General features: G+C 38.1%; 2 protein-coding genes across 4 annotated transcripts in view; both read left to right on the forward strand.

Moving 5' to 3' along the window:
- The first annotated feature begins 2664 nt into the window (after positions 1-2664).
- Positions 2665-9499, forward strand: laynb (layilin b). Of its 2 annotated transcripts, XM_079609597.1 has the most exons (7): positions 2665-3243; positions 3812-4100; positions 5192-5349; positions 5483-5530; positions 7607-7693; positions 7951-8068; positions 8173-9499. In XM_079609597.1, the coding sequence occupies exons 1-7, from the start codon at positions 3168-3170 to the stop codon at positions 8477-8479; spliced, it is 1083 nt and encodes a 360-aa protein (XP_079465723.1). In that variant the 5' UTR covers positions 2665-3167; the 3' UTR covers positions 8480-9499. The 2 variants fall into 2 exon arrangements, with proteins under 2 accessions (XP_079465723.1, XP_079465724.1); XM_079609598.1 differs by lacking the exon at positions 7607-7693 and having other exon boundaries at positions 2690-3243.
- A 1420-nt stretch (positions 9500-10919) lies between these two features.
- sik2b (salt-inducible kinase 2b) overlaps positions 10920-23499 on the forward strand; it is a 39825-nt gene continuing 27245 nt past the window's right edge. The window contains exons 1-3 of one of the 2 annotated variants that reach the window (XM_079610364.1): positions 10920-11537; positions 13912-14028; positions 18323-18386. In XM_079610364.1, the coding sequence (XP_079466490.1) occupies positions 11400-11537; positions 13912-14028; positions 18323-18386 (319 nt within the window). In that variant the 5' untranslated portion in view covers positions 10920-11399. The remainder of the gene's footprint in view (positions 11538-13911; positions 14029-18322; positions 18387-23499) is intronic. The other variant, XM_079610365.1, reaches the window with a different exon arrangement.

Here is a 23499-nt window from a genome sequence, read left to right on the forward strand (position 1 = left end):
TGCTGCACAGCTGTCTGGCTCACTTCTTCACTGCTGCTAATATTTACTGCTGCTGGCTGTGCTGCTAAATATTTCAGTTAGTTTGCGACATTTAGCGGTTTCAGTATCTATATTCCGCAAAAAAAATGTATCTCGCCTTCTCAGCCCCGCCCTTTTCTTTCCGTTTTTTACCCGCGGCCGCGTTAACCGAAAAAAACAGGTGATGACTGCGTGCGTGGCGGGTGGTGGGCCGGCCCGCCGGCCGTCCTGGAGTACCGGCCGTTCTGTGATTCTCCAGATCACACAGATGGCCAGTCCGCCCCTGCCATGAGGCCATGGGAGAAGATTTGTGAATGGCGGTGAAGCAACGTAACTGGCGCTGGTAAGTCACGTGATAACGACAACATGGCGAATGTGTAGGCTATACGTCTGGATTCCATTCACACTACACACACTCATACATACTATATAACATTCTATTTTAGCCAAAAACTTATTTTGGCTTATTCAAAATAAGTACCAACTTAAAGAGTATGTGATTTCAGAAGCAGCCTAAGGCCGTGTGTCCACCAAAGCCCGTTGTTTTTTCACGCGGCTGGCGTGTTTTTTCATTATGTTTTCAATGGGAGCGCCGCGTTTTTAAAACGGCATGAGCATAACGAGGCGCTGAGCCAGCTTTTCACACTGAAGCGCTGAGCGTTCTGCGTTTTTTACAGGTCGAGAGTTGAAGAATGTTCAACTTTGGGTAAAACACAGCGCTCATCACTGTCACTTTTTACCCAACCGTCCAATCACAGTGGAGGAGGGGCGGGACTAATACCACACTGACCAACCGCCACATTCTGCTTGTACAACGTCAACAGATGACAACAAAAAAGCATAATAACGGAACAAAATGATTTGAAACAAGAGCCAGAGAAAATACGTTACATTGTATCGTCATTTTAATATAGAATCAACACAGAAACTAAATATGTGTGAAATGAGATACTAGTAGTAACACTTTCGCGGATATTCCGTATCATAACAAGCAAAGTGTCTCAACTGAAAAAAATGCTGCGCTGCCTAAACGCTCCCAAGCGCCCATAGCTAGGCGTTTTCAGCAGAGATCGTCTAGTGTTTTCAGCTGGCTAAAAACGCTTTGGTGGACACACGGCCTAACTCTTTATGAATGAGTCATTGAATCATTCATTAAGAATAGCACAGGGCGGTAGCTGTGATTTCAACCGAGGGGGCCCACAGCAACAACCCGCACTAGGGCCCCTTTATACCCGATCTACGGCACTGGAACAGCGCACTAGCATACTTCTTATTTCTCCAATATCTTTAAATGGTGAGTATTCTGCTATTCCGAATTTAGCCTCCGTCTTTACGAGTTAGTCATCGTTAACTTACAAATTATTCATTCAGAAACAATGCACAGGCATTGTGCTGTGGCTTTGTTTGTGGTGGAGCAAAAAACAAATTAACTGGCATGAAATGTAAGTCTAAAATATAAGTTACACAATACAAGATAGAAATAACAATGTAAATAATTGAAACACTCAATAATGTAAATATAACAATTAAAGCAACAACACACTCACAATCTTGCTGTTTTCAAACGCTTTCAATACAATCTCAAGCCTAAATTCAGTGGTTAGTGGTTCTCAAAAGATGTGACTTGAGCCTAAAAAAAGAGACATGACAGAGGAGGGGCAATGAGTCCGGGCAGCCTGCCAGAGATCAGCACAAACAAACTGCACATGCAATGCCACTGGTCTAATGGCCTCACCCTTACTTCTCCAAAACCTCATGACATCTGCAGGATCTGTTCATAATACCAGATTTCACTGCATACATGATTAGCCTACTACACAGTAGGAGTTTTCCTCTTCCGTGAATTTAACCCAAGTTGCAACTGGGCCTCTTGTCACGAACACCAGAATAGGTTTTACAGTTTATATTTCCCAACTTAAGCTCTGTATAATGAATTTATTTTCTTTGTCAGGTCAAGGGGAAAATGTCTGGAAATGAAAAACCCGCTAAGATGAAGAGGAAACAGCCTGTTGAAAAACTGTGTGCTTTCTTTCCTGACTGGCTTCCTATTCCTGGGGATAGTGTGTGTCTGACTGTGAGCTGGCAGTGACTGAGCTCCTTTGACTCGCACAAACCAGTCACCCATCTTACTTCCTCTGTCAGTTTGCTTGTGAGCCAAACAACACTGGTCCCTCTGCACATGTCTCTGAACTGATTTTATGTGAATTAGAAACTACAGTGATTGATGCTTATGTGTGATACATATAGGAAAAGTAGGAAATTGTGCTAAAAGATGAAGAACACGGTTACTTATCACTTATCTCCTGCAACATATTTAACATACAAAAGCACTAAACACAAACAAAATAAATAAATAAATAGAAAAAAACAATAATTTTGCATATTTTTATTTTGGGGTCTAACCCCCCAAAAATAAAACTCTGGTAGGGCTACTATCCATTATATAAAAGCACAATCATTTTTGTTTGCATGTTTGGAATTTGCTAGTCTTTTCTTACCTATTGTGGTGTAAAACGGCTTCTCGATTTTGTCCATGGGGAATTGATTGATTGGATGGTTGTGGTTTGCTATTGCTGTGATCTCATGTGAGTGACAGGTTGCCCCGCCCTCACGCCAGTAAACACGTCATCAGCGAAGAGATGTGATGTCACTGCTAGAGGGAAGGGAAGTTAGTTTGATTGAAGATTATAAGGGCACCTGAAGTAATACAATAATAATGTGCATAAATAATTTATTATACTATTGCAATATTGCACAAAATATGGTCATTTTTTATGTAATGGTGACTAAAAGTTTAAAGCATCGAAACAAAAAGTATAGCCTACATTTAAAAAATTAAGCCTACTGTTACATTTCACTAATGTATTATTAGCTTATTTATTTTTTAAAAATTAGCTTACAAACAAGAAACGATATCGTGGAAAATTTCTTCGGAACACTGTTTACATTTAGCTACACAAAGAGTGTCAGCACAAAAACAGCTACAACAGTTTCTGCTGGCAAGCGCATTCATTCGGAGACTCGAGCAGCCTTTCTTGAGTCGAGCGAAAACTTTGCCTGTGTTTGTTTCGTCTGACAGCGGGACGTTTTACCAGGATCTAGAAACAGTCGTTTCGTGGCAATCACACGCCTTTTGAAACTATGTAGAGATGGAGTTCATGAAACTGATCGGAACTGTTTTGGCAGTTTGTTTCCATCCCAGCTGCGCATCAAGCGCGTTCGGTGGTGAGTTTGTGCTTAATATAAAATGTCGGTTCATGCACAGTGATATTCTAACGATAGGACTAGATTAGATTTCGGTTGCCTCTTATGCGTTAAAATAAACCTTAGTGTCCAGTTCGAGTGAACAATAGCCTATGCAACACTGACAGTCAAATAATACGATAGTTTCGGTTAACGAACCGCAGTGTTTTCAAATAAAGATTTCTGAAGCGTTTTGCAGAACCATTTAACGAATATAAACATCTGATAATACAACAAAACGTTTAACTAGCTTCATTGAGTTTTCTTTTTATGTAAAAGTGGTGTGTTTATGTTCAGTTTTCGGATAAATTCGGGTCACAGCTGTTTTTTAGTCAGAGAGGATATGGCTGATGGCTGTCGCACACATGACTTTGCTTGAGAGGATTTTCCGCCTGACAGTAGCCTAAATGTGGAAGTTCTCCTGGTTTCTTCCTCACTTAGCTCACTGAATTCCCTGCGCCAACTTTCCTATAACGGTTCCCACAATGTTTCCATAACAGTGCTTTAGGTTCAACACTCTCATCAGTGTTTTTGGTGATGTGGTTTGCAGAACACAGGATATGCCGGAGAGGGACAGAGAAGCCCTGCTATAAGATCACAAGCTTCCAGGACAGCAGGCTCAGAGCGAGCTTTGAGGCAGCCAGAGAGAAATGCAGGGAGGATGATGGGGAGCTGCTCAGTATTGAGACCGAGAATGAGCAGCGTCTGGTGGAGAGGATTGTTCAGGAGCTCAGGGCCTCGGATGGAGACTTCTGGATTGGGCTACGAAGGAGCCCACAATATAATGTTGATTGTTCAGCACAGTATTACTGGCTGGATTACAGTCAGGCCACATTTAGGTAAGTAACATCCTGCATTTTTTTGATGATCCCCCCCTGTATGTTTGGTTTTATAGATTTTGTCATCTTTTTCTCATCCTCATGTCATGTATTTCTTCACTAAAGGAGATATTTTGAATTTTGCTCTGGTTGCAATTACAATAGATGGGGACTGAAGCTTTCAAGCTTCAAAATGGGCATAACAGATTCATAAAAGTGCTCTATATATCAGTGCTGTTATTGTTTACTAAAACTCCAAACTACCAAAATTGTATTCGGTAATTTAAATAAAGATAAAAAAATATATATACATATTAGATTAAAAACTTAAAGTAAAGGCTGTTGTTGTTTCGTTCAAACATTATGGACCATGGCAAGCAGACTTTGGGGAAAAAATTAGAACTTAAACCAAGATCAATATCAGTATGGCATTTTCGAGATGCCGAGAGCTCCACGTCCGTGACAAACTTTGATTTGACAGAGCTTTTACATTTATTAGACAGGTGAGCAAATGTACATAAAACTAATCCATGTTATAGTTCAACATGATGAAATGTTAGAATATGATCAGTATGTTATTCTAATGTTGATCTATCTTACTGCTAGTCTCATACAGACAAACTAATACATAGAATAACATTATACACATCGAATAACTTTCAACACACTCAACTGCAGTTTAGTGTGATAGTGTAGACCAAGTGAAACAGCGCTGCGTTACCTCACAAGTTTCATTCGTCAAATAAACTGACCCGTGTGAGTAGTAATTCAGCACTTGCGGGTAGTTCGGTTTAATTCAAGTTATAGTTCTTATTCCTTTATATCCGCGAGGCTCGCATGACTCTCGGGACTCGCTCTGTCTCTCATTAGCAATCGCGCCCTGCTTCATACCACAGTCATGATAAAAACATCAATGTATTCACTCATCCATTAACATTATTAGATCCATCGGCTGGACGACAAGCTCAATAATTCCGCAGGAAATTTTGCATCATCAACCTACGCCTTTGTTATTGTAAGAGGTTAGCGACCCCTATCTGTGAAAAAAATGACATATTGTATCTTTAAGTGAAAAAATGTAAAAATTTTCAGTGAATGTGTGGTGTGTTTAGAAACTGGCTGGTGACGGAGCCCTCTTGTGGCCTTGATCAGTGTGTGGCGTTATTGTACCGGCCCTCGTCTTCTGCTGTCCAGAAGAAACGCAACCTGTTCAAGTGGACGGACTACAATTGCAATTCCAGGAATAATTTCATCTGCAAGTACTCAGACGGTAAGCTTTTGCTTATGTTGAGGTTAGCTGTCACATTAAGATGTTTAATAGCGAACAAATATCAGTCAGGCATCTTTTGGTGTAAACATATTATGTAAAAGGACTTCAAATGTAAACTCCTGTATGTGTTTAGAGAAGCATCCTGTCCCCACTCCAGCAGGAAATATCACCACACATACAGGTAAACAAATCCATAAGTGTTATCTGGTGTGTTTGAAACTTTTTTTTCTGACACAACAATGGTGATATTATATTTTACTTATAATATACAGTATATTCATAAGAGAGAGTGTCTAAATTGCTGTCAGATATTAGCATTTTTATAGTACCTTTAATCTCAGATAAAATTAGATTAATGGGATAGTTCCTCAAAAAAAATTATATTCTCTCATAATTTTACCAGTGCTACTGGTTCTAAAATGACTAAAACTGAAATAAAATAATATTTATTTATTATATTTATTTATTAACTAATAAAAAATATTTATTTAAAAACAAAAATGAATAAAAATGACAAAAGGACATAACAAACTTACAAAAACGTAATAATAAAATAAATTCTAAAATAATTCAAAATATTAATAAATGCTATAATAGTATATAAAAAAATACTAAAATATATTTACTCACCTGTTCACTTTAATTGAAAAAAGAAAAGAGCAGCGTTAACATTCTGCTAAAATGCTTTGGTGCTCCATGGAGTAAAGAAAATTATATAGGTTTAAAACGACATAAGAGTGTGTAAATGTGGACACAATAAAAGGACAGAATATGATTTTTTGTTGTTGTTGAATTCTTCCTTTAAAAAGACATTCCAACTTTGTATGGATAATAATTATTATGATGACCTCTAGAGGTGGAAGTGGAATTATACTTTCACAAACATAATAGGTTAGTCATCATCTTTAAAGGGATAGTTCACCCAATAATTCTGTCATCAATTACTCAGCCTCAAGTTGTTCCAAATCTGTATGCATTTCTTATTTCTGCTGAAAACAAAAGAAGATATTTTGCTAAATATGGGTAACCAAACAGTTGTTGGGCCCCATTGACTAAACTTCCATAGTATTTTTTAAATTCCATACTATTAAAGGGTTAGATCAGGATTTTAGACATGAATCTCTATAGCTTCCCCATAAGCAGTGTGGTGCATTGACCATGACTTACCCCCGACAGCGTCCTGTGAGCCGAGCTCCGGTCCAGTTTTGGTCAAGATGAAATTAGTCCGGCAAGTTTGCTGGGGTCACGGCAATAAAGCTTTTTTCTTCTCAAATCAATATGTGTTCAAAAGAGTGATATATTTAAAGCACAAAACCGCTGTCTATGGAGAGGTCAGACCTCGTAATGGCTTAGCACTATTTTCTTCCCCGTCATGTCACTGCGCGCTGCCGCTACCTACAGCCAGCTGCGAGCTGCGCAGGCGCACACCACTTTTTCAGTTGTTCGGCAGTGTTTACAGCAGTGTTTACGTGCTCAGAACAGCTACACGAACGAGCTAACATAGCTACTCACCAAGAGCGATCAGTTTGTACAAGCTTTGTACAAAATGGTGCGGACTTGTGACTATCCGGACTGTACAAACAAAGATGTGGCGCTTTCTCCTCACACATATCACTAACTCCATATTCTAACTCCATCTGGCGTAACTTGTCATCTGTGTATTCAGGTTCGTAAAGATAACCTTTTGGCTGTGTGTCGAAGTCAATGTTGTCATCGTCGCTGCTGTAGTCTGACATTTTATCTTTCTCGTTACGAGTTGTAAACAAAGTTACACGTGCGCGGCTCGCAGCTGGCTGTAGGTAGCGGCAGCGCGCAGTGATATGACGGGGAAGAAAATAGTGCTAAGCCATTACGAGGTCTGACCTCTCCATAGACAGCGGTTTTGTGCTTTAAATATATCACTCTTTTGAACACATATTGATTTGAGAAGAAAAAAGCTTTATTGCCGTGACCCCAGCAAACTTGCCGGACTAATTTCATCTTGACCAAAACTGGACCGGAGCTCGGCTCACAGGACGCTGTCGGGGGTAAGTCATGGTCAATGCACCACACTGCTTATGGGGAAGCTATAGAGATTCATGTCTAAAATCCTGATCTAACCCTTTAAATTCATTGGGGCCGATCAACTGTTTGCTTACTAACATTTTTTTATTTATTTTTATTTTGAAAACAGAATTTTAATTTTTGGGTGAACTATCCCTTTAAGACCAAATATTATAAGTGCTTATTCCTCATTCGCTGTCATTCTTGCTTTTAGGTATTGATGACCTGACTCTGGTGCCAAAGCACCCGCCCATTACTGTGGACAATGACAGGATAAAAACTGAACTCTCAGAGTCATCTGGTAATACAGCAATAAATACAGCAAAAACGCTTACAATTCATGATCCCAATTTTCTTAAAGAAAAATAATTATATTCACTATAGGCCTATATATATAAATATAGGCCTCTCTCTCTCTCTCTCTCTCTCTCTCTCTCTCTCTCTATATATATATATATATATATATATATATATAATTATGTCTTTTTATTATTATTATTTTATCATATTTGATTAATAATGATATTTTTACCATCCAATAACTATACCCTTTCTTAGTTTCTATTTCAGATGACACGATTAATATTTACTACATCCTCCTGGCCATTTTACCTGTGATGCTGCTGTTGATATTGGTGGTGTCGGGGGTGTTCTGTTTCAGAGTCATGTCAAGGAGGTGTGTAATGCAGTGCAAACATTTTCATCAATTCATACTTTGATTGTCTTCATGAACTATTTTGTCTGTCTCCATGCCATATAATTTTGTGACTGTCTTTGAAGGAGAAAAGAACAGAATGAAATCTATGCCGTGCCAGGACAGTGGGTGCGTCCAGTAGCTCCAAAAAGTCAAAGTAGTTATGAACACACCAACAAATTCAACCAGCCTGGGGCTCACCTGGAGTACATGAGCTCTGAAATCGACAGAACATTTAGCGGGACATCCACAAACAGTCAGTGTGAGGACTACGAGAACGTTCCGAGCCGCCCCGCGCGGTGTGGTTTTGTCACTAATGACATCTACGAGACCTGCCGGAGCCCCTCGGCGGGAGAGGCCGGATGGGTGGACAATGACATATATGGATACTAAAATACTATACAGTATATACTAACCCCTCTCCCACTAGTGTGGCCCCATGTTTGATCTCATCTCCAGTCTGTATGCCTTGCTCTTTGATGTGCACTCTGGGACCTAGTGTGAAGGATTGGGAAGCCATGGGGTCTAATGCAGGGGTGTACAGTACAGTGAAGCTCAAATTCCCATAACTGACTATACAAAGAAGCATAAAGGTGTCATCGGCTTGTGAGAGCTTCCTCTGTGGGAGCTGGTATCCTGGAACAGGACCTTCCCTTTTGGAAATCCACAAAACACGCTGACCTCTCAGCCCATCTCAAAAACATCCTTCCATGTCTCTGAAAATGGACTCTCTAACGGATATCTACTGTTGTTCCCTTGTTTTTGAAGGCTATGTTGCTTTGTTAGCTCCATTGTATACAAAAAAAATTGAATTAAAGGAAATAACTAAAGGATTTGTATGCATAAAACATTATTGTAACATATTGATTATGTATTTTTCTTTTGGGTATGTATGAAATTGTGAGAAAAAAGATAAATGAGTGTTTGCTGTATTTGGATTGTAAATGATTATATGTTGCCTCTGTCCATTCCTTATAATAATAATAATAACAACTCTGTCACATTATTTTGACTTTTTCTTAAACAGAATACTAGATGTTTGGGGTTAATCTACATGGTTTCCACACTAATGGAAAATCTGGCATGGAAAAGGAGAGTATTATTTCTATAGTGGATATACCTTTTTTTCTAGTTATGCTTAAATTGTAAAATATTTCATTAACTAAATCTCTATAAAATCGTAATGATTACAAAATACATGGAAATGGATTGATCAAAAGGTCTGACCCTATTTGAAAATGCATTATTATTCTGCTGAATTCTCCGACGTCAGAGCTGCAGGAGCAGTGAAGTATTTTATTAGTAGCCTACTGCAGTATAGCACGTGTCCAGGAGATGTCACCATATGATAGGCTGAATCATTTGCAGAGTTGATACATATTTGTTTCAAATAAAATTTCCAATACAAATCGTACGCTGTCTGTAGTGCTTTTTTTAACCCTTAAATACTCTTGATATTAACCTGTTTATTGAACTGTTGTATAAAATGTTCAGTGCAGTAGCCTACATATATCCCTCTCGCTCATCTAATTCTAGACACATTTAAAGTTTGTAACGAAAATCTGCTTTATGATGATGTAATTGAACAAATATTTGGTAGGCTACGACTGCTTTGATGTCTACAGGGCCGTGTTCCAAACCCTTGACTTGTCCTAGATGTCATGTCACTTTCAAAATGTGATTATTTAAAGGGATAGTTCAACTAAAAATAAAAATTCTGTCATTAATTAGCCTACGTTCCAAATCCGTAAGACTTTCCTTCATCTTCGGGACACAAATGAAGCTCTTTTTGACGCAACTCTTCAAAAAGTTAAAAGAGATTGTAAAACTAGTTCATATGGGTTGAGCGGTTTAGTCCACATTTTCTGAAAAGACTTGATTGCTTTATTTGATGAACAGATTTAGTTTAGGCTTTTATTCACATTTAAACATTGATCAGCGAACATAAACAAGCTCAACCGAACTAGCTTTTGATGCACGAGAACTAGAGAATGAACCTCATTGGTTCTTGCACGTCAAGCAATGCTTGAGCTTTCATTTACCACAACTGATGTGTGAGTTTGATGAATGTTTATTTGTGAATAAAAGCCTAAATTCAACCCGTTCATCATTTAAAGCGGTCGTGTCTCTTCAGAAAATTTGGACCAAACCGCTGAACTCATATGGATTAGTTTTACGATTTCTTTATGAACGTTTTGAAGCATCAAATGGTAGCTGATGTAGCCAACAGAAAGCTCTCAGATTTCACCAAAAAGATGTTAATTTGTGTTCCGGAGATGAACGAAAGTCTTACAGGTTTGAAACGTGAGTAATTGGAAAAGGGCGAGTAATTAATGACAGAATTTTCATTTTTGGGTGAACTAAACCCTTTAAGGCCGGTTCGTGGGGTTCTACTTTAAAGGGGGTTCGTGGAAATGTTTAGAATAGGCCTATATCTTTTTTTATATATAAATAAGATTAAAATGAATGATATGTTAGCTTTAAATTAATAGTAGGCTAATATCCTAATAATAATCTAATATTATAGATAATATTTAAATAGGTAAATAAATAATACATTTTACAGTAGGCTACTACAGCACAATGAGTAGAAAATGTTTTAACTAAACAGAAACCAAATATTTTCCTAACTATGTCATTTTGACTTATTTATAATATTGATTTTTAAGTATTCATAGAACTCCCTCGCACGAGGATCGTCACATTCGGGGTTAGCGACACCTAAAATATTGAAACCCCTGCCCTGACTGGACACTTACAATAAAGAGAGAAAAACAACGCGCACAGCCTTCAAATACCAAGCACGTCCCCCCTCGGCTCTCATTCCTCGACTGAACTGAAGTACTCGAGAGACTTTATCAAAGTTGCTCACACTCACAGCCAGAGCTCGAGCAAACAGAGCGACGCTCTGGCCGTTGACGTAAGAGGTGGGTCTGGTCGTCTTGGAAACGAATTGGCACTGGAGTGTGGAAGCGCTTCGAAGCCCCGCCCCCTGTACAAATACCCCCATAGGCTCTGACGTCAATGCACGTCAACCAGAGAACATGATGCCTCCTGCCAGTCAACTCGTGTACTCTCGCAAACACAGATGAAATATTAGAGCTCTATTGTATTGGAGGAGGTGGCGTGACACTTCGCCGCGCTCCGAAACTCTCTGCTTCTCCTGGTAAGACTGGAGCGGACCGTCAGCGAGCACCGTTCGCCGGCACACTGGCATTTCTACACGCGCTAGCCTCTGCCGACCTCGTTATCTTGAGGCTCAAGTGGCAGGTCTCTATCTTCTCACCCCAAACCCTAGTGTTTCACAAACAGCATGGTCATGGCTGACTGTCACCAAAAGCCAGTGCTCAGGGGTCCTGTCCGAGTGGGCTTCTACGATATCGAGCGGACTCTTGGAAAGGGGAATTTCGCTGTTGTAAAACTAGCAAGACATCGTATAACCAAGACAGAGGTGAGTTGGGAATATATGAGCTAACCTAAATATATGAACTAACCCAGTGTATGCATTGCAAAACTAACTGGATACAAAGTTACAGTCTCTGAAGCTTTTCTCACACTGGCTTGATAATATTATTTTATTGTTGACACTAGTTATGTGAGAACTTATAATCTTTGGGTAACAAACAAACAACCTGTTTGTCTGAAGCGGTATCAGCATTGTTTTGCTAAAGGAACCACCTGGAATGTTTTATAACTTCATCTGGGCTGATTTTTGTTTTTAAATGCATTTGAAACATTTTGTCAACATTTATGTAAAACATTTCAGTTAATTAAAATGAATTATTATTTGTTTTTCATTATAAAATAAAATCATCATCAAACCTATATCTAGATGATATAAATGTTAATAACATTTAAACAAAGTTTCTAGTGCATTTATGTCATTCTCAGTAATATTTTAGTTTTTTTTTTATGATCCAAAGTATGTTACAGTCTACAATTAGATGAAGCCTTTGTGCAGCTTTGCATGCACTGATAAATGCACGTCCAGCAGCCTAATGCCTCAATGGAAATATGCAGAGTATTCAAGCATTGTCAGCTTTAATTGTGTCTGAAACTAGTTGTCAAAGAAAGACAAAGCCAAAGCCTGTGTACAATAGCAAGAAATGATGCTGGTTTAGTGCCCTTTTAAGGGCCATGCTGTTGTGCAGTGGTTGCATAAGCAACATGGGTGATTTTATGATAATGGATGTCGTCTCATCACAAAACCTGAGCTGATGTTTGTCTCGCATTCCTTGTAAAGATACCCTGCTGAGCACCAAATGCATGACACAGGGTCACGTAAATCAGGGACATGTCAAGAAAATTATTTAAAACAATTATTTAACATTTTCCTAGTTACACTAAGCTCTGAAATGTTTACTCTTTGATGCAGTCTTTATCAAATGATTTTTAGAAATACAAGGTTCATGACCTCTGTTGGCATTGTGTCACTGTGAATGTGTTGCTTTGCAGTAAAGTTTTGGTTAAGGGTGTTAGGTGCGTCAAGCTGTAATTTACGCTTGCTCTGAGAGCTGTGGTTTTCCGACTGTCTGCAAGTCTGCAGATGTAGAGTTGAGCATTGGAGCAGAATGTGAGGGAATTAAGATATGTAACAGGATTATGTTGTACAGAGTTGATGCATCTCTGCAGTGGCTGCCCTGAGGCGTCTTCATTTCTGTGGGGACGGCACTGTCTCGGCTCCCATAGCTTCTCATCAGCCTCTCTGGTGTTTTGTGATTTCTCTGTTCTCCCTCTGAGCTCTGTTCAGAATACACATGCTCTGGTACCATGTGTCTACCGCTTTGTGTTTCTGCTCCAGTATTGCCTCTTGCCTGCATTGTTCATGATTTCAACGGACAGTTGGATCACTGTTACTGCCAATGAGAATGACTAACCACATTCGCATATGACAGCTGATTCATAGGGGGTGATGTGCTGTAATGTTTTCAGTCCGTTACCATTATCTTTCAGTGGACAGAACTGTCAAATGTTCAGTACATTCCAATTTTCTTACATATGTTTTAATGCCTTGCAAACGTAAACATTTGGATTTCTGTGAAATACTGATTGTTGTTTTGCAAGTTCTGCTGTTTTCGATCTCACTAAGATAATGTAGCTGACGATGACATAGATAACATAGATGACGCCTTTCTGAAATTGTCTGAAAGAAAGCATCAGTTTTATAAATTATATTAATTTTTTGGCACCATGTGCCATCTTTTTAAATGTTAATGAGCTTAATTGCTAAATTATTGTATATTACATTAATGTAATTTAGTTTGTTTATATATATATATACATAAGAATCCTTATTGTTGAGCTTTACTTTGGCATTATAAATATTACCTTTACTAACAGCAGGAAACATGCTAAAGCACCACGGTACCGTAAATCTTCAAAACAAAAATGTTTATCACTGTACTAATATAAAACAAAGGTCAAAGTCTTTAACTGTGGAATATGTTCTGGTGTCTCTGCTTATGTGTACTACTTTCCTGAACATTATTATTACTATACAGTCAAAAGGGATTCAAGTATGAGGGGTTAAGAAATGGTGAATTACTTGTGTTCTTCTCCCATTTGTCTGGCAAAAGATGAGAAGCCTGTGGGAAAATGATCATTTGGATCATTAACCTACTTCAGTAGTTAAGCCGTTAACCAGACACTTTAGGTGTGTATTAGCTTTGCTCGCGTGTATTGTGCCTTTGATCTGCGCTGGGGCTTGTGAAGACTGGATCAACTTGCTCTGCAAACAGTAACAATACTAATGAATTTTACTGAGTAGCTTGAGGCATTAGGCTCCGTACCAATGAAAGTGTGTCTTTGTCCCCTTAATTCAACAGGTGGCTATAAAGATCATTGACAAGACCCAGCTAGATGCTGTTAACCTGGAGAAGATCTATCGTGAAGTACAGATCATGAAAATGCTGGACCATCCGCACATCATTAAATTGTACCAGGTAATCCGTGCCCAGGCTATTTGCTGCCAGTATTGTTGGCTCTTATATGATTTAAGTTGACGTTTGACATTTTTAAGTTGATTTGGATAAAAGCATCTGCTAAATATAAATATAAAATACTTGATATAATAGTAAGGTTTTAAGAAGGATGTACCGATATGGGATTTCTGGGATGATTACCGACAATCAACAGCTGGTACAATGACCAATGATTTCACTTTAAAGGGGTCATCATAACATGATAAATCAATTTTGCCTTGATCTGCTGACATTTAAGAGTCTTTGTATCATTAAAACATCCTGCAAGTTTCATAGCTCAAAATATTTTGTATTAGTCGGTTAGTCGCAGAACAACAACAACAACAAAAACCTTGTGGCGGTTCTTTGTGGTAATTACAGTATGTTGGGCAGGAAATCCAAACGTTCGCCTGTCCTCCATCGACCTCAAATATGGCTTATCATTTGAAACATGTACGTAGCAACTTTACATGGCTGCTTGCTCTTACGTTAACCAAGATAAATGAAATGTCCGCTAATTAGGTGCAAATCCAAAAGCCGTGTCCCATTTCGAAGGCTGCGTCCTGCATATGTCATTGAGGCTGCTTAATTTCAGTAAACTGACCACTAGATTCCAAAGTTATTAAGAAAGTACAACTATTTATGCTTCACTTGAAAAAACGATCAATTTTATAATTGTAACTGTTGTGAAATAAGACATCCTTTATGACGTATGCGGCCGACAAATGCAACCTCCGGAGGACGCAGCTTTCAAAATTAGCAGCTCAAGTGTTTTTGTGCGGAGTGTAGAAGCTAAAGTATAGCGTGCTTTACTGCATGGAGGCGCAGGTGCGATCACTTGCATTTTTTCCTGACAACAGCGGAAACAACTTAAAATATGTAAACATTTTCTTTGTAAAATAAAGAAAAAAAATACAGGATGCGCTTTCTGCCGTCTCGGTCTCCGTGAACTGGAGTATGTCACAAATGAACCAAAACTCATACTGTAGGCTACTTGCCTCACAGACATGAAAAATATATCTATAGAAAGCTTGAAATGTCTAACTAATTCGAACCAAATCATACAACAAACCAATTAAAATTGAAAAGAAATACTCGTCTTTGCAGCCAACACTGACACAGAAAACACTAGTTTATTAATAAATAATTATAAAGTCTCCTTCATATTTTTTCTGACACATTCATAATCACTTTTGCTGCAAAGCTTTATGCGTGCGTTTGAGTGTGGAATATGATATATTACGCCTATTCCTATATAAATTCTCATTATGGTTTAGTATTCTCCTCCGTATACTGTATATTTAAGTATTTAAATGAATATAAGCGTGCGATTAGTCGACTAATGGCTTAAATGAGCGACTACTAGTTGACTAGAAAAAACTTTAGTCCTAATTGATTTAATCAAGCTAAAAAAAAAAGTCTCGTTTAGAGATTGTGGGATTTGTGATGTCACACGGGCAAATGCATTTATATATGACTTCCTTCAGAACAAGATATTGACGAATAGTTTTACATCACCGCACCATAGGGCCCAGTGGCATTCAGTCGCTTAACGGCTGACATTTGCCCACACTGGATGTGAGCGTCACGTCAAAAAGCAAATAGAACCCGTTATAATCACGGACGCTGTCTACACTAGATACAGTATAAAGATGAACTTTTATTAACTTTTCTAACTATATAGAATGCAACAACTAGACCGGATGTGATGTATTCTAATAAAAACTATGAGATTAGTGAAGAACAAGTTATTCTTTAAACACTAGGCCTATTTCTTAGGAAAAATGATCTCAGAAATAATTATTTTATAATTGTTAAATTATTATTTACGAGGTATTGGTGGTCAGTTGTTTTGTGTGGATAATCATACATTAATTATTCGTTCATTTTCCCATGGTGAATAAGCAGCGGGTAATGGCTGTTTAACAACTAATTTGAAAGTTCCATGCGACTGCCTCTAGGGGGGGCGAAATGCGACAATTTTGTGAATTTCAGAGATAGTGGAAAGGCGGCTTCACACATATACCACAGGTGACATTAACACAAGACTGGGAATAGTACAATAAAATGCCGCCATATACATTTATGCATTTAGCAGATGCTTTTATCCGACTTTTATGCGACTTACAAAAGAGGAACTAGATGATATATCATGCACTTCTTTCATTTTACCTGAGGAAATTTCGCCAGATTACCACCAGCCATTTGTCCAAAGTTAATGGCTAACTACTTTTCACTGTAAACTTTCACATGACCAACATTAAAGTTTTCCAGCTGGAAAAAGCCTGTTTTTTTAACAGGAGATCATTCACACTCTTGAGTCAAAGTCACACAAACACTTAGATGATGAGATAACTTCTCCCTCAATGTGACTTCACTGCAGCATTATGTAAGACTTTAGGTCACTTTGGCTTTTGGGAATGTGAATAGCGCTTCCTTATTATAGAACGTACCGGCACGAGTCCAAGCCCCTTGCCGTGTAATCATAGTGTATCATTATTTCCAACGGTTACTCCATTCAAACTGCATGGGTCAATTAGTCATTTCCTTTCAGTCATCATAAACAGAGGGCAGCTCTGCAGGCCCTGCCATCTCATCTCTAACCCCCGGTTTCCTTCTGCCCCATCTGCCACGGCTCAGGGTCCTAACACCAAGCAGCTGCTCCGTACATGTAACGCACCAGCAAATGGTCCATATTTACTGTGGTAATCTGCCTCTATTCACACGTCATTCATCAGCAGCATTACATGTCAGCTTTTTCTTTGGACCTATCAGATGGAGCATATGCAGTGCACATGCGTTTCAAGCACACTGCCATCAATTCTTCAAGCGTCATTCATGTAGCTTTCTAGGTAGCATGATTTGTTGGTTGAAACTTTAAGCAGTGTCAATTTAACATTTAAAATTGCATATATATTGCAGTTTATATGCACACACACATGCATATTGTTTTATTATTAAATGTAATAGAATAACTAATGTGTAAATGTTGTGCATTTAATAAAAAAAATGCACTAAATATCTCATATATTCAAATATACACTAAATACTCAATACTAAATACTTAATATTTATTAAATTCTATTTTTCTACATTTATAACATGTTATCTTAGCATAGCATCAAAGCGCAAAAAATGTATGAGATTAAATACCATGTTTTATCTCAAGTCACCGTATAACGTCAGTTCGAGTGTTTGAAATAACTTCTGTGATCCTATGTGGCTTCTTATCACAGAATGAGACAAAGAATATATAATTTTGTAGTATTCTATACTGTGATTTCTTTAATTATTATTAATAGATGAATATTATTATAATAGTTGATGCATAAATGTAGTGCAATTAATTAAACAAACTGCACTAAATCTACACACGATACATTCGAATAGGCATATTATGTTATTTCTAATTGATTGATAGCCCTAATTTTGTTTGAGGTTATCTTTGACCACAGCGTGACCCATCCCTTGACTTAATGTGACTCACTACTACTGGCGGTTTGTCACACAAACCAACAGCCAACTAGTGTAGAATCAACTATTCGCATGAGATCATTTGAGTTATTTCCAGTTATTTGCTTATTTGGCAGCTGATTGGGATAAGACGTGCTTTGTGATCATTGTGTTCTGAACAGCTCTGAGATCACAGCTTCCATCAAAACAAGTTTCTGGAAAGGAGAATTAGTTGAGGAGTTTAAAAGATGATTCATATTCTGGCCTAGTTGCTGATTTTATTAGTCAACCCTATAATGCCTTTAAATGGCAAGAGCAGAAAATCCCCTACAAGTTGAGCCCAGATAAGGCTGATTTACACAAAAGCCTCTTGGTACAGATGAGGCTGATGTATCCGTAAACCCTAAACTAACTGACTGTTTAATTGGCCGACGGTAGTGTTTATGTGGGACTCTTTGAATGTTTCTGAATTATAACATGCCGCTTCTCTTCGCTACATTTAGGTCTATTCATCTTTTTGTTTGCTTTGGCTAATTCTGGAGTCCTCCCACACATCGCTGGCTCTGACACTGCACTATGAATCGAGGCTACGAGTAAACTAGCGTCCCACTCTGATTCATGTGTGTTTCATTATAATACTGTGAACTCAGTGGGATACTTCAGATTTCATCTCAATGTAGCAGTCGTTTTATCACTCAATGGTTTTTGCACTCTCTAAGTGCTTCATGTGTATTTTGGAGTCATGTAGGCCATCTACCATAGTGTCAAAGACATATGGAGGATTTTACATGTGACATGCATTATATTTTTCATCCTTACGCAGGTCATGGAGACCAAGAATATGCTGTATCTTGTGACGGAATACGCCAAGAATGGGGAAATCTTTGGTAAGTGTTTTTTTAGTATTAATGACACGCCAGCCATCACTGACCAAATAACAAATTATTTGTATGTTGTTGTTTTTTCATTTGTAAAAATTGTTTGTTCATATTGGGAGTTGCATGGTGTATATTGGTACAGAAATGTTGTGGTACCAATCATTTATAATGGTACAATACAACTGTTTTGCAAATTTCAGTGGTGTGAAGTGTGAAAGCAAAGTACACAAGTGCAACTATGCATGATTTGAGAATAAAAATGTATTGCATATCTAATTATGAATAATTGTTACTATAAAAACAAATATTAAAACTCACAGTATCTATAAACTGTTGGCTGAATGTTGTTGTATTCAAGATGGTTAGCAAAGTAGTACATGAGATGATTTACAGAATTTACAATCTGTACAATTTATTAGTTTTTATTTGGTTGTTGTTTTTTTGCACAAAGCTGACTTTGGGATGGGTATAACTACTCAATAGTGTTTGTTGTTGTTGTTGCTCTTGTTGTTAATTCAGGATGACAGCCATATCTACCTCTTATTTCACTGAAATATCCTAATTCCACTTATCACTGACATGGAGAAAGTGTGTATTCAGACTAACATCTTGGTTTCAGATGATAGTGACAAAGGTCAGGCTGAAATTAGCTCAGGCGTGACAAACACAGTCTGTGTGAATAACCATCATGGTCACAAGCAACAAATGTGTCAGTGATGATGATCATATTCTGACGGGTCAGCTGTCTGTCTTTCCGTTGCTTTGGAGTTCTGTTCTGTCTGACACACAAGCTGGAAGCTAAGAGGAAAACTGAAGGTCAAAGAAAAATAAAGTAATATTTCAAGCAAAATATTAAGGTACTGGTCCACCTTTTCGTTTTGAGTGTTTCAAAAAAGATGCAAAAGCCCAACAAAAATCAGTCCATATCTGCTATATTTAAAGTCATATGATCATTTGTGTGACAAACACACTGAAATTTAGGTCATTATTCACTGTTAATCTTCTATTCCAAGTGACCTGTTAACTGTTGCTACCAATCATTGAGTCAGTGAGTTAACTTAGATCAACCGAATCTTTGAAAAGATCTGATTTGAAAAGAACATTGGCCGTTTCTCAATACCAAGTACGCAAACTTCGAATTTGCGTCCTTGGTAGTTCGGACTTGCCAAGTTCGACTCAGGAGAACGAACTTTCAAGGACGAGAGGATGCAAGTCTGGTTATTCTGCAAATGGAACAGCGGCGTTCTTGATCGCGTCACTCAGCACGCTCTGGCTACTCCGGTTATCTCTATGTATATTTTCGTCAACAATAAAACGAAATATGGTATAAATACAACCTTCCTCTTTTCATCAACAATAAAACAAAATATGTCACAAAACTCTTCCTCTTTTTATTAAAAAAAAATCGTAAACATATTAATGGCCACACAAATGTGGTTCAGGTAACGCGTATACATTGATTATCTTCACTGCATATTTATAACAACAAGAAATATAAAACTGTATTGTATACAGTTCTTCCTGCTTTTTTTGTCTGAAACAAAAATATGAAACATTATTGATCATTAAAACTGACATTTAACAAACAGAGTTGTGTCCTTTTTTAAAATGATACATGTACATACAGGGAAGAGAATATATAAAAAAAAATAAAAAAAAATCTATATATTTTAAAATGTATAAAATAAAATTACACAACCCTGTCTCTTTTTGTTAAATGTCAGTTTTAATGATCAATAATATCCTGTATTAATGATCAATAATATCCAGTATAAAAGTATAAGTAGCCTAAAAGGTAAGCTATACAATGAGAAATAAAGCAAACAATTCAGTCAAACATAAGTCAGCTCTCTAATAGGCTACAAAGTTAAAGTTAAATAGCCTAATATAGTTATAAAACTTTGTCCTCAGCCAAAACAATTTGCCATGAAACAAATTATAGATTAATGAGACCAAAGATCGACCGTTAGATATACACAAGACGAATTATATCTCATGTTTAACCACTTGACTAGAGGCATCAGAGCCAGCGGCAAACATCAGAAGGACTAGCAGAGGAAAGGTTGTTCTCGCGGGGTTAATGAGCCCGGTGATCGCCTGGATCTCACAACTCTGAAAACGTCAGATACATTTTTCAAATAGGTGCTATCTTTATAAATAAACGACAGATTTGAGCTTTAAACAACTACATTCTGGACTGAAACACTCTTAAAATTACATTTCGTGAGGGGGGTATTATGGGTTTTTTTTTCCTCTGCTATTGACGCTTGCTGGTTGGTGCGAGATGCATTCTGGGATACCTGTCTGTCTCAAGTCCGCACAAGTCACCTCTCGATGCATCCTCGGTAAAAGGGGCGGATCAAGAACACATCCGGGGATTTGAACTGGACTTGGCTAGATATGAACTTTGAATTGGAACAGTACTTGGGCAGTGACTGATGACGTTTCACAAGTCCACAAGTACAGACAAGAACGCATATTGAGAAACGGCCATGGCCTTGTGGGAAGTGGCTCATGGTCCTTTTCCAATACTGTTCCACTCACTTCCTGTCACTGCTTCTACTGCCCTATCATAGCAAGAATGGCAAAAATATAATTTTAAATTAACAGTTTGTTCACAAATTGTACATTGCTGCTTCTCTCATGAACATGCCAATGAAAGCTAGGACAGAAATTTACTCTCTTCTTCCTACAAAACTATTGTAGGATTTTGGAAGACTTGGAAAACAGGGAAAGAGTTACATAGATCACTTTTATGATATTGTTTAGTGTGTAGACGTACCAGTCGACCCGCTATAATCTATTCCGGACTTGCACACAAACTGCATTGCAAACATTTTGAATATCAAATATTATGAAGTCTGTAAAAAGGACATTAACACAGGCCAGAGATGGGGCACGCTGAAGACGGATGCAAAGAGGAGAACACAGACGCGACAGCAGAGAAAATACTGTACCAGATACAACAAGCTCACTGTTCGTGATGCTTGAAATCTACAGTAGGAAGAAAAATATACCGGTAAATACTGAATTGGGGGTTTATATGAATGTATCTCTTAAGGGAACTGACTGTGTTCAGGAAAGTTTTGATGTCATTTTCTTTTCCTTTTACCTCTGTATAAAGTAGTGTTTATAAGAAACAGCTGTTGTTCCATAAGCGCCACCTACTGTCAGAGAGTGAATTTATATTTTTATTCAACCTGTCTGCTGTTTTTGTTTTGTGCATGTATGTTTAATGTAGCATAATTTCACAAATATGAAGTCAGACCATTCTGTTCTTGCTTTGAATCAAAAACAATTGCTCATGCTACATGAATGTAGCATCTTTGTTTGGATTGTGGTTTGCCTGTTATAGAGTAAACAGCAAATAAATGTGCTAAACAAAGAAAAAAATCGGCAACTGGAATTGGAATCCGCTATGAAAAATTCATGATCGGTGCATCCCTGGTATAGTGATTGTCATCCACTAGTAATTCACTTTTATTACCGGTATATTGAAAAGAGTAGGCTGGAAAATCCTGTTCACGGAGAAGAGAGTGATGTGGATTTGGAACAACATGGATGTAAATGATCACAGAATTAAACATTTTAGTTGAACTATCCGTTTAAAAATCCCTTGTTGGTGATTCTTGAAAGTGTCCTAAGACTACATCACTTCCACTGATCCTTTTGACTTTGTAGCAGCAGTTGCTGTTCACCACCTGTGAAAACTCACATAATCATCACACATTATTCTTACATAACAGTGTGTCTGTTACACAGTACACGGGAATGTGATATGCTACCAAGAAATTGTTCCTACCCTGAGTATTCAGGTTTTTCTACGTGCATTTAGAGTTTTGATGCACTTTACGGGAAATAGCCTGTATAGTAGCTCTACCCAAAGCTAAATCCTATTGGTCCCAAACTGTATATTCAACATCAAATATGTTCCGATTGGCTGTTGTTCTGCATTGTGCGACATGTCTGCTTTTATTTTAGACAGACAAATTACTTAACACTACTTTGCTTCGGATATATGTTGTTTTTTTGTAAATGTATTTGTCATGAAAATTCTGCTTTTCCAGCCACCAATCAGCACGTTGTACTAGCAAAATGCTTTATTACTTAACAACAAACAGACATTTAGCGTGATGCTAAATCCATCTCGTGGTTGTGGTGTACGTTGTGTGGAAACCATGACCCTGGTGTTGGATGTGACAACAGTGTCTGTTTTGAAAGAGATATAAAGAGGAATGTCGTGGCTGAGGCAAACCAAATTACTTGTTCCTGCCCAAGTGTGCTACAGGGTGAGATAACAGCCAAAACTTCCATAGAGGCTTGAAATGAGATTGCAGACGTCAAGCAAATAAAAAACAAAAAACACATAAAATTATCTGTCATCAACATAGCATGATAAATACTTGCATGACAGTTTTTGTAGAGATTACCCTAAAATGAATCTCTGGTAGTACTGAGAGGCCGTGTTGTCCAGCTATTGTGATTCTGATTGCACAATATGATTATGCAACTTATTTACAGCATGTTCTACCACTATAAAGACTAAAAGCCTTCAGTTAATCACAAATTATGAAAGATACTATTTTAAATTAAGACCAAGTGTTGTGTGCTTGCATCCCACAAAACAGAACCCGATTAGTTCACACTAAACCTAATCTATCCTAACTTAACAAAGGCACTCACTTCCATCAGATAATCTTCACAAGGATAAAAGAGAGGAGAGAGATAGAGCAGCATTTGGTGTTGTGAAGTGCTGGGTTCGGTCCCCCGTGGTGGAGCTTAGCAGTGCTGAAGCCCACCACGAGAGCCTGTCTGCTCCACCAGCACCGCAGATCAGAGCCGAAGCTTTAGAGGGACCTGGAAACTGGGTCAACTTCGAATAAGCAGGAGCTGCAGAACGCACAGGCAAAGCAGGAGAGAGAGAGGGAAAGCTAAGGGACATTGATTTGAATTTTGGAAGTGGAGAGGAGAAATGTAGGCCATGCATATTTTAGAAAAATACAGAGCTGGAGAAAAGGTTCTTTTTCAACATGTCAGCTGATCAGTCTTGACACCCGTGTCTGCCCTCAGCATCTCAATCCCTGCCTTTTACCCTCAGGCTCTATTCCTCGTCTGTCAATTT

The sequence above is a fragment of the Phoxinus phoxinus genome (genome assembly GCF_949152265.1).
Source record: "Phoxinus phoxinus genome assembly, chromosome: 4".
NCBI lineage: Eukaryota > Metazoa > Chordata > Actinopteri > Cypriniformes > Leuciscidae > Phoxinus > Phoxinus phoxinus.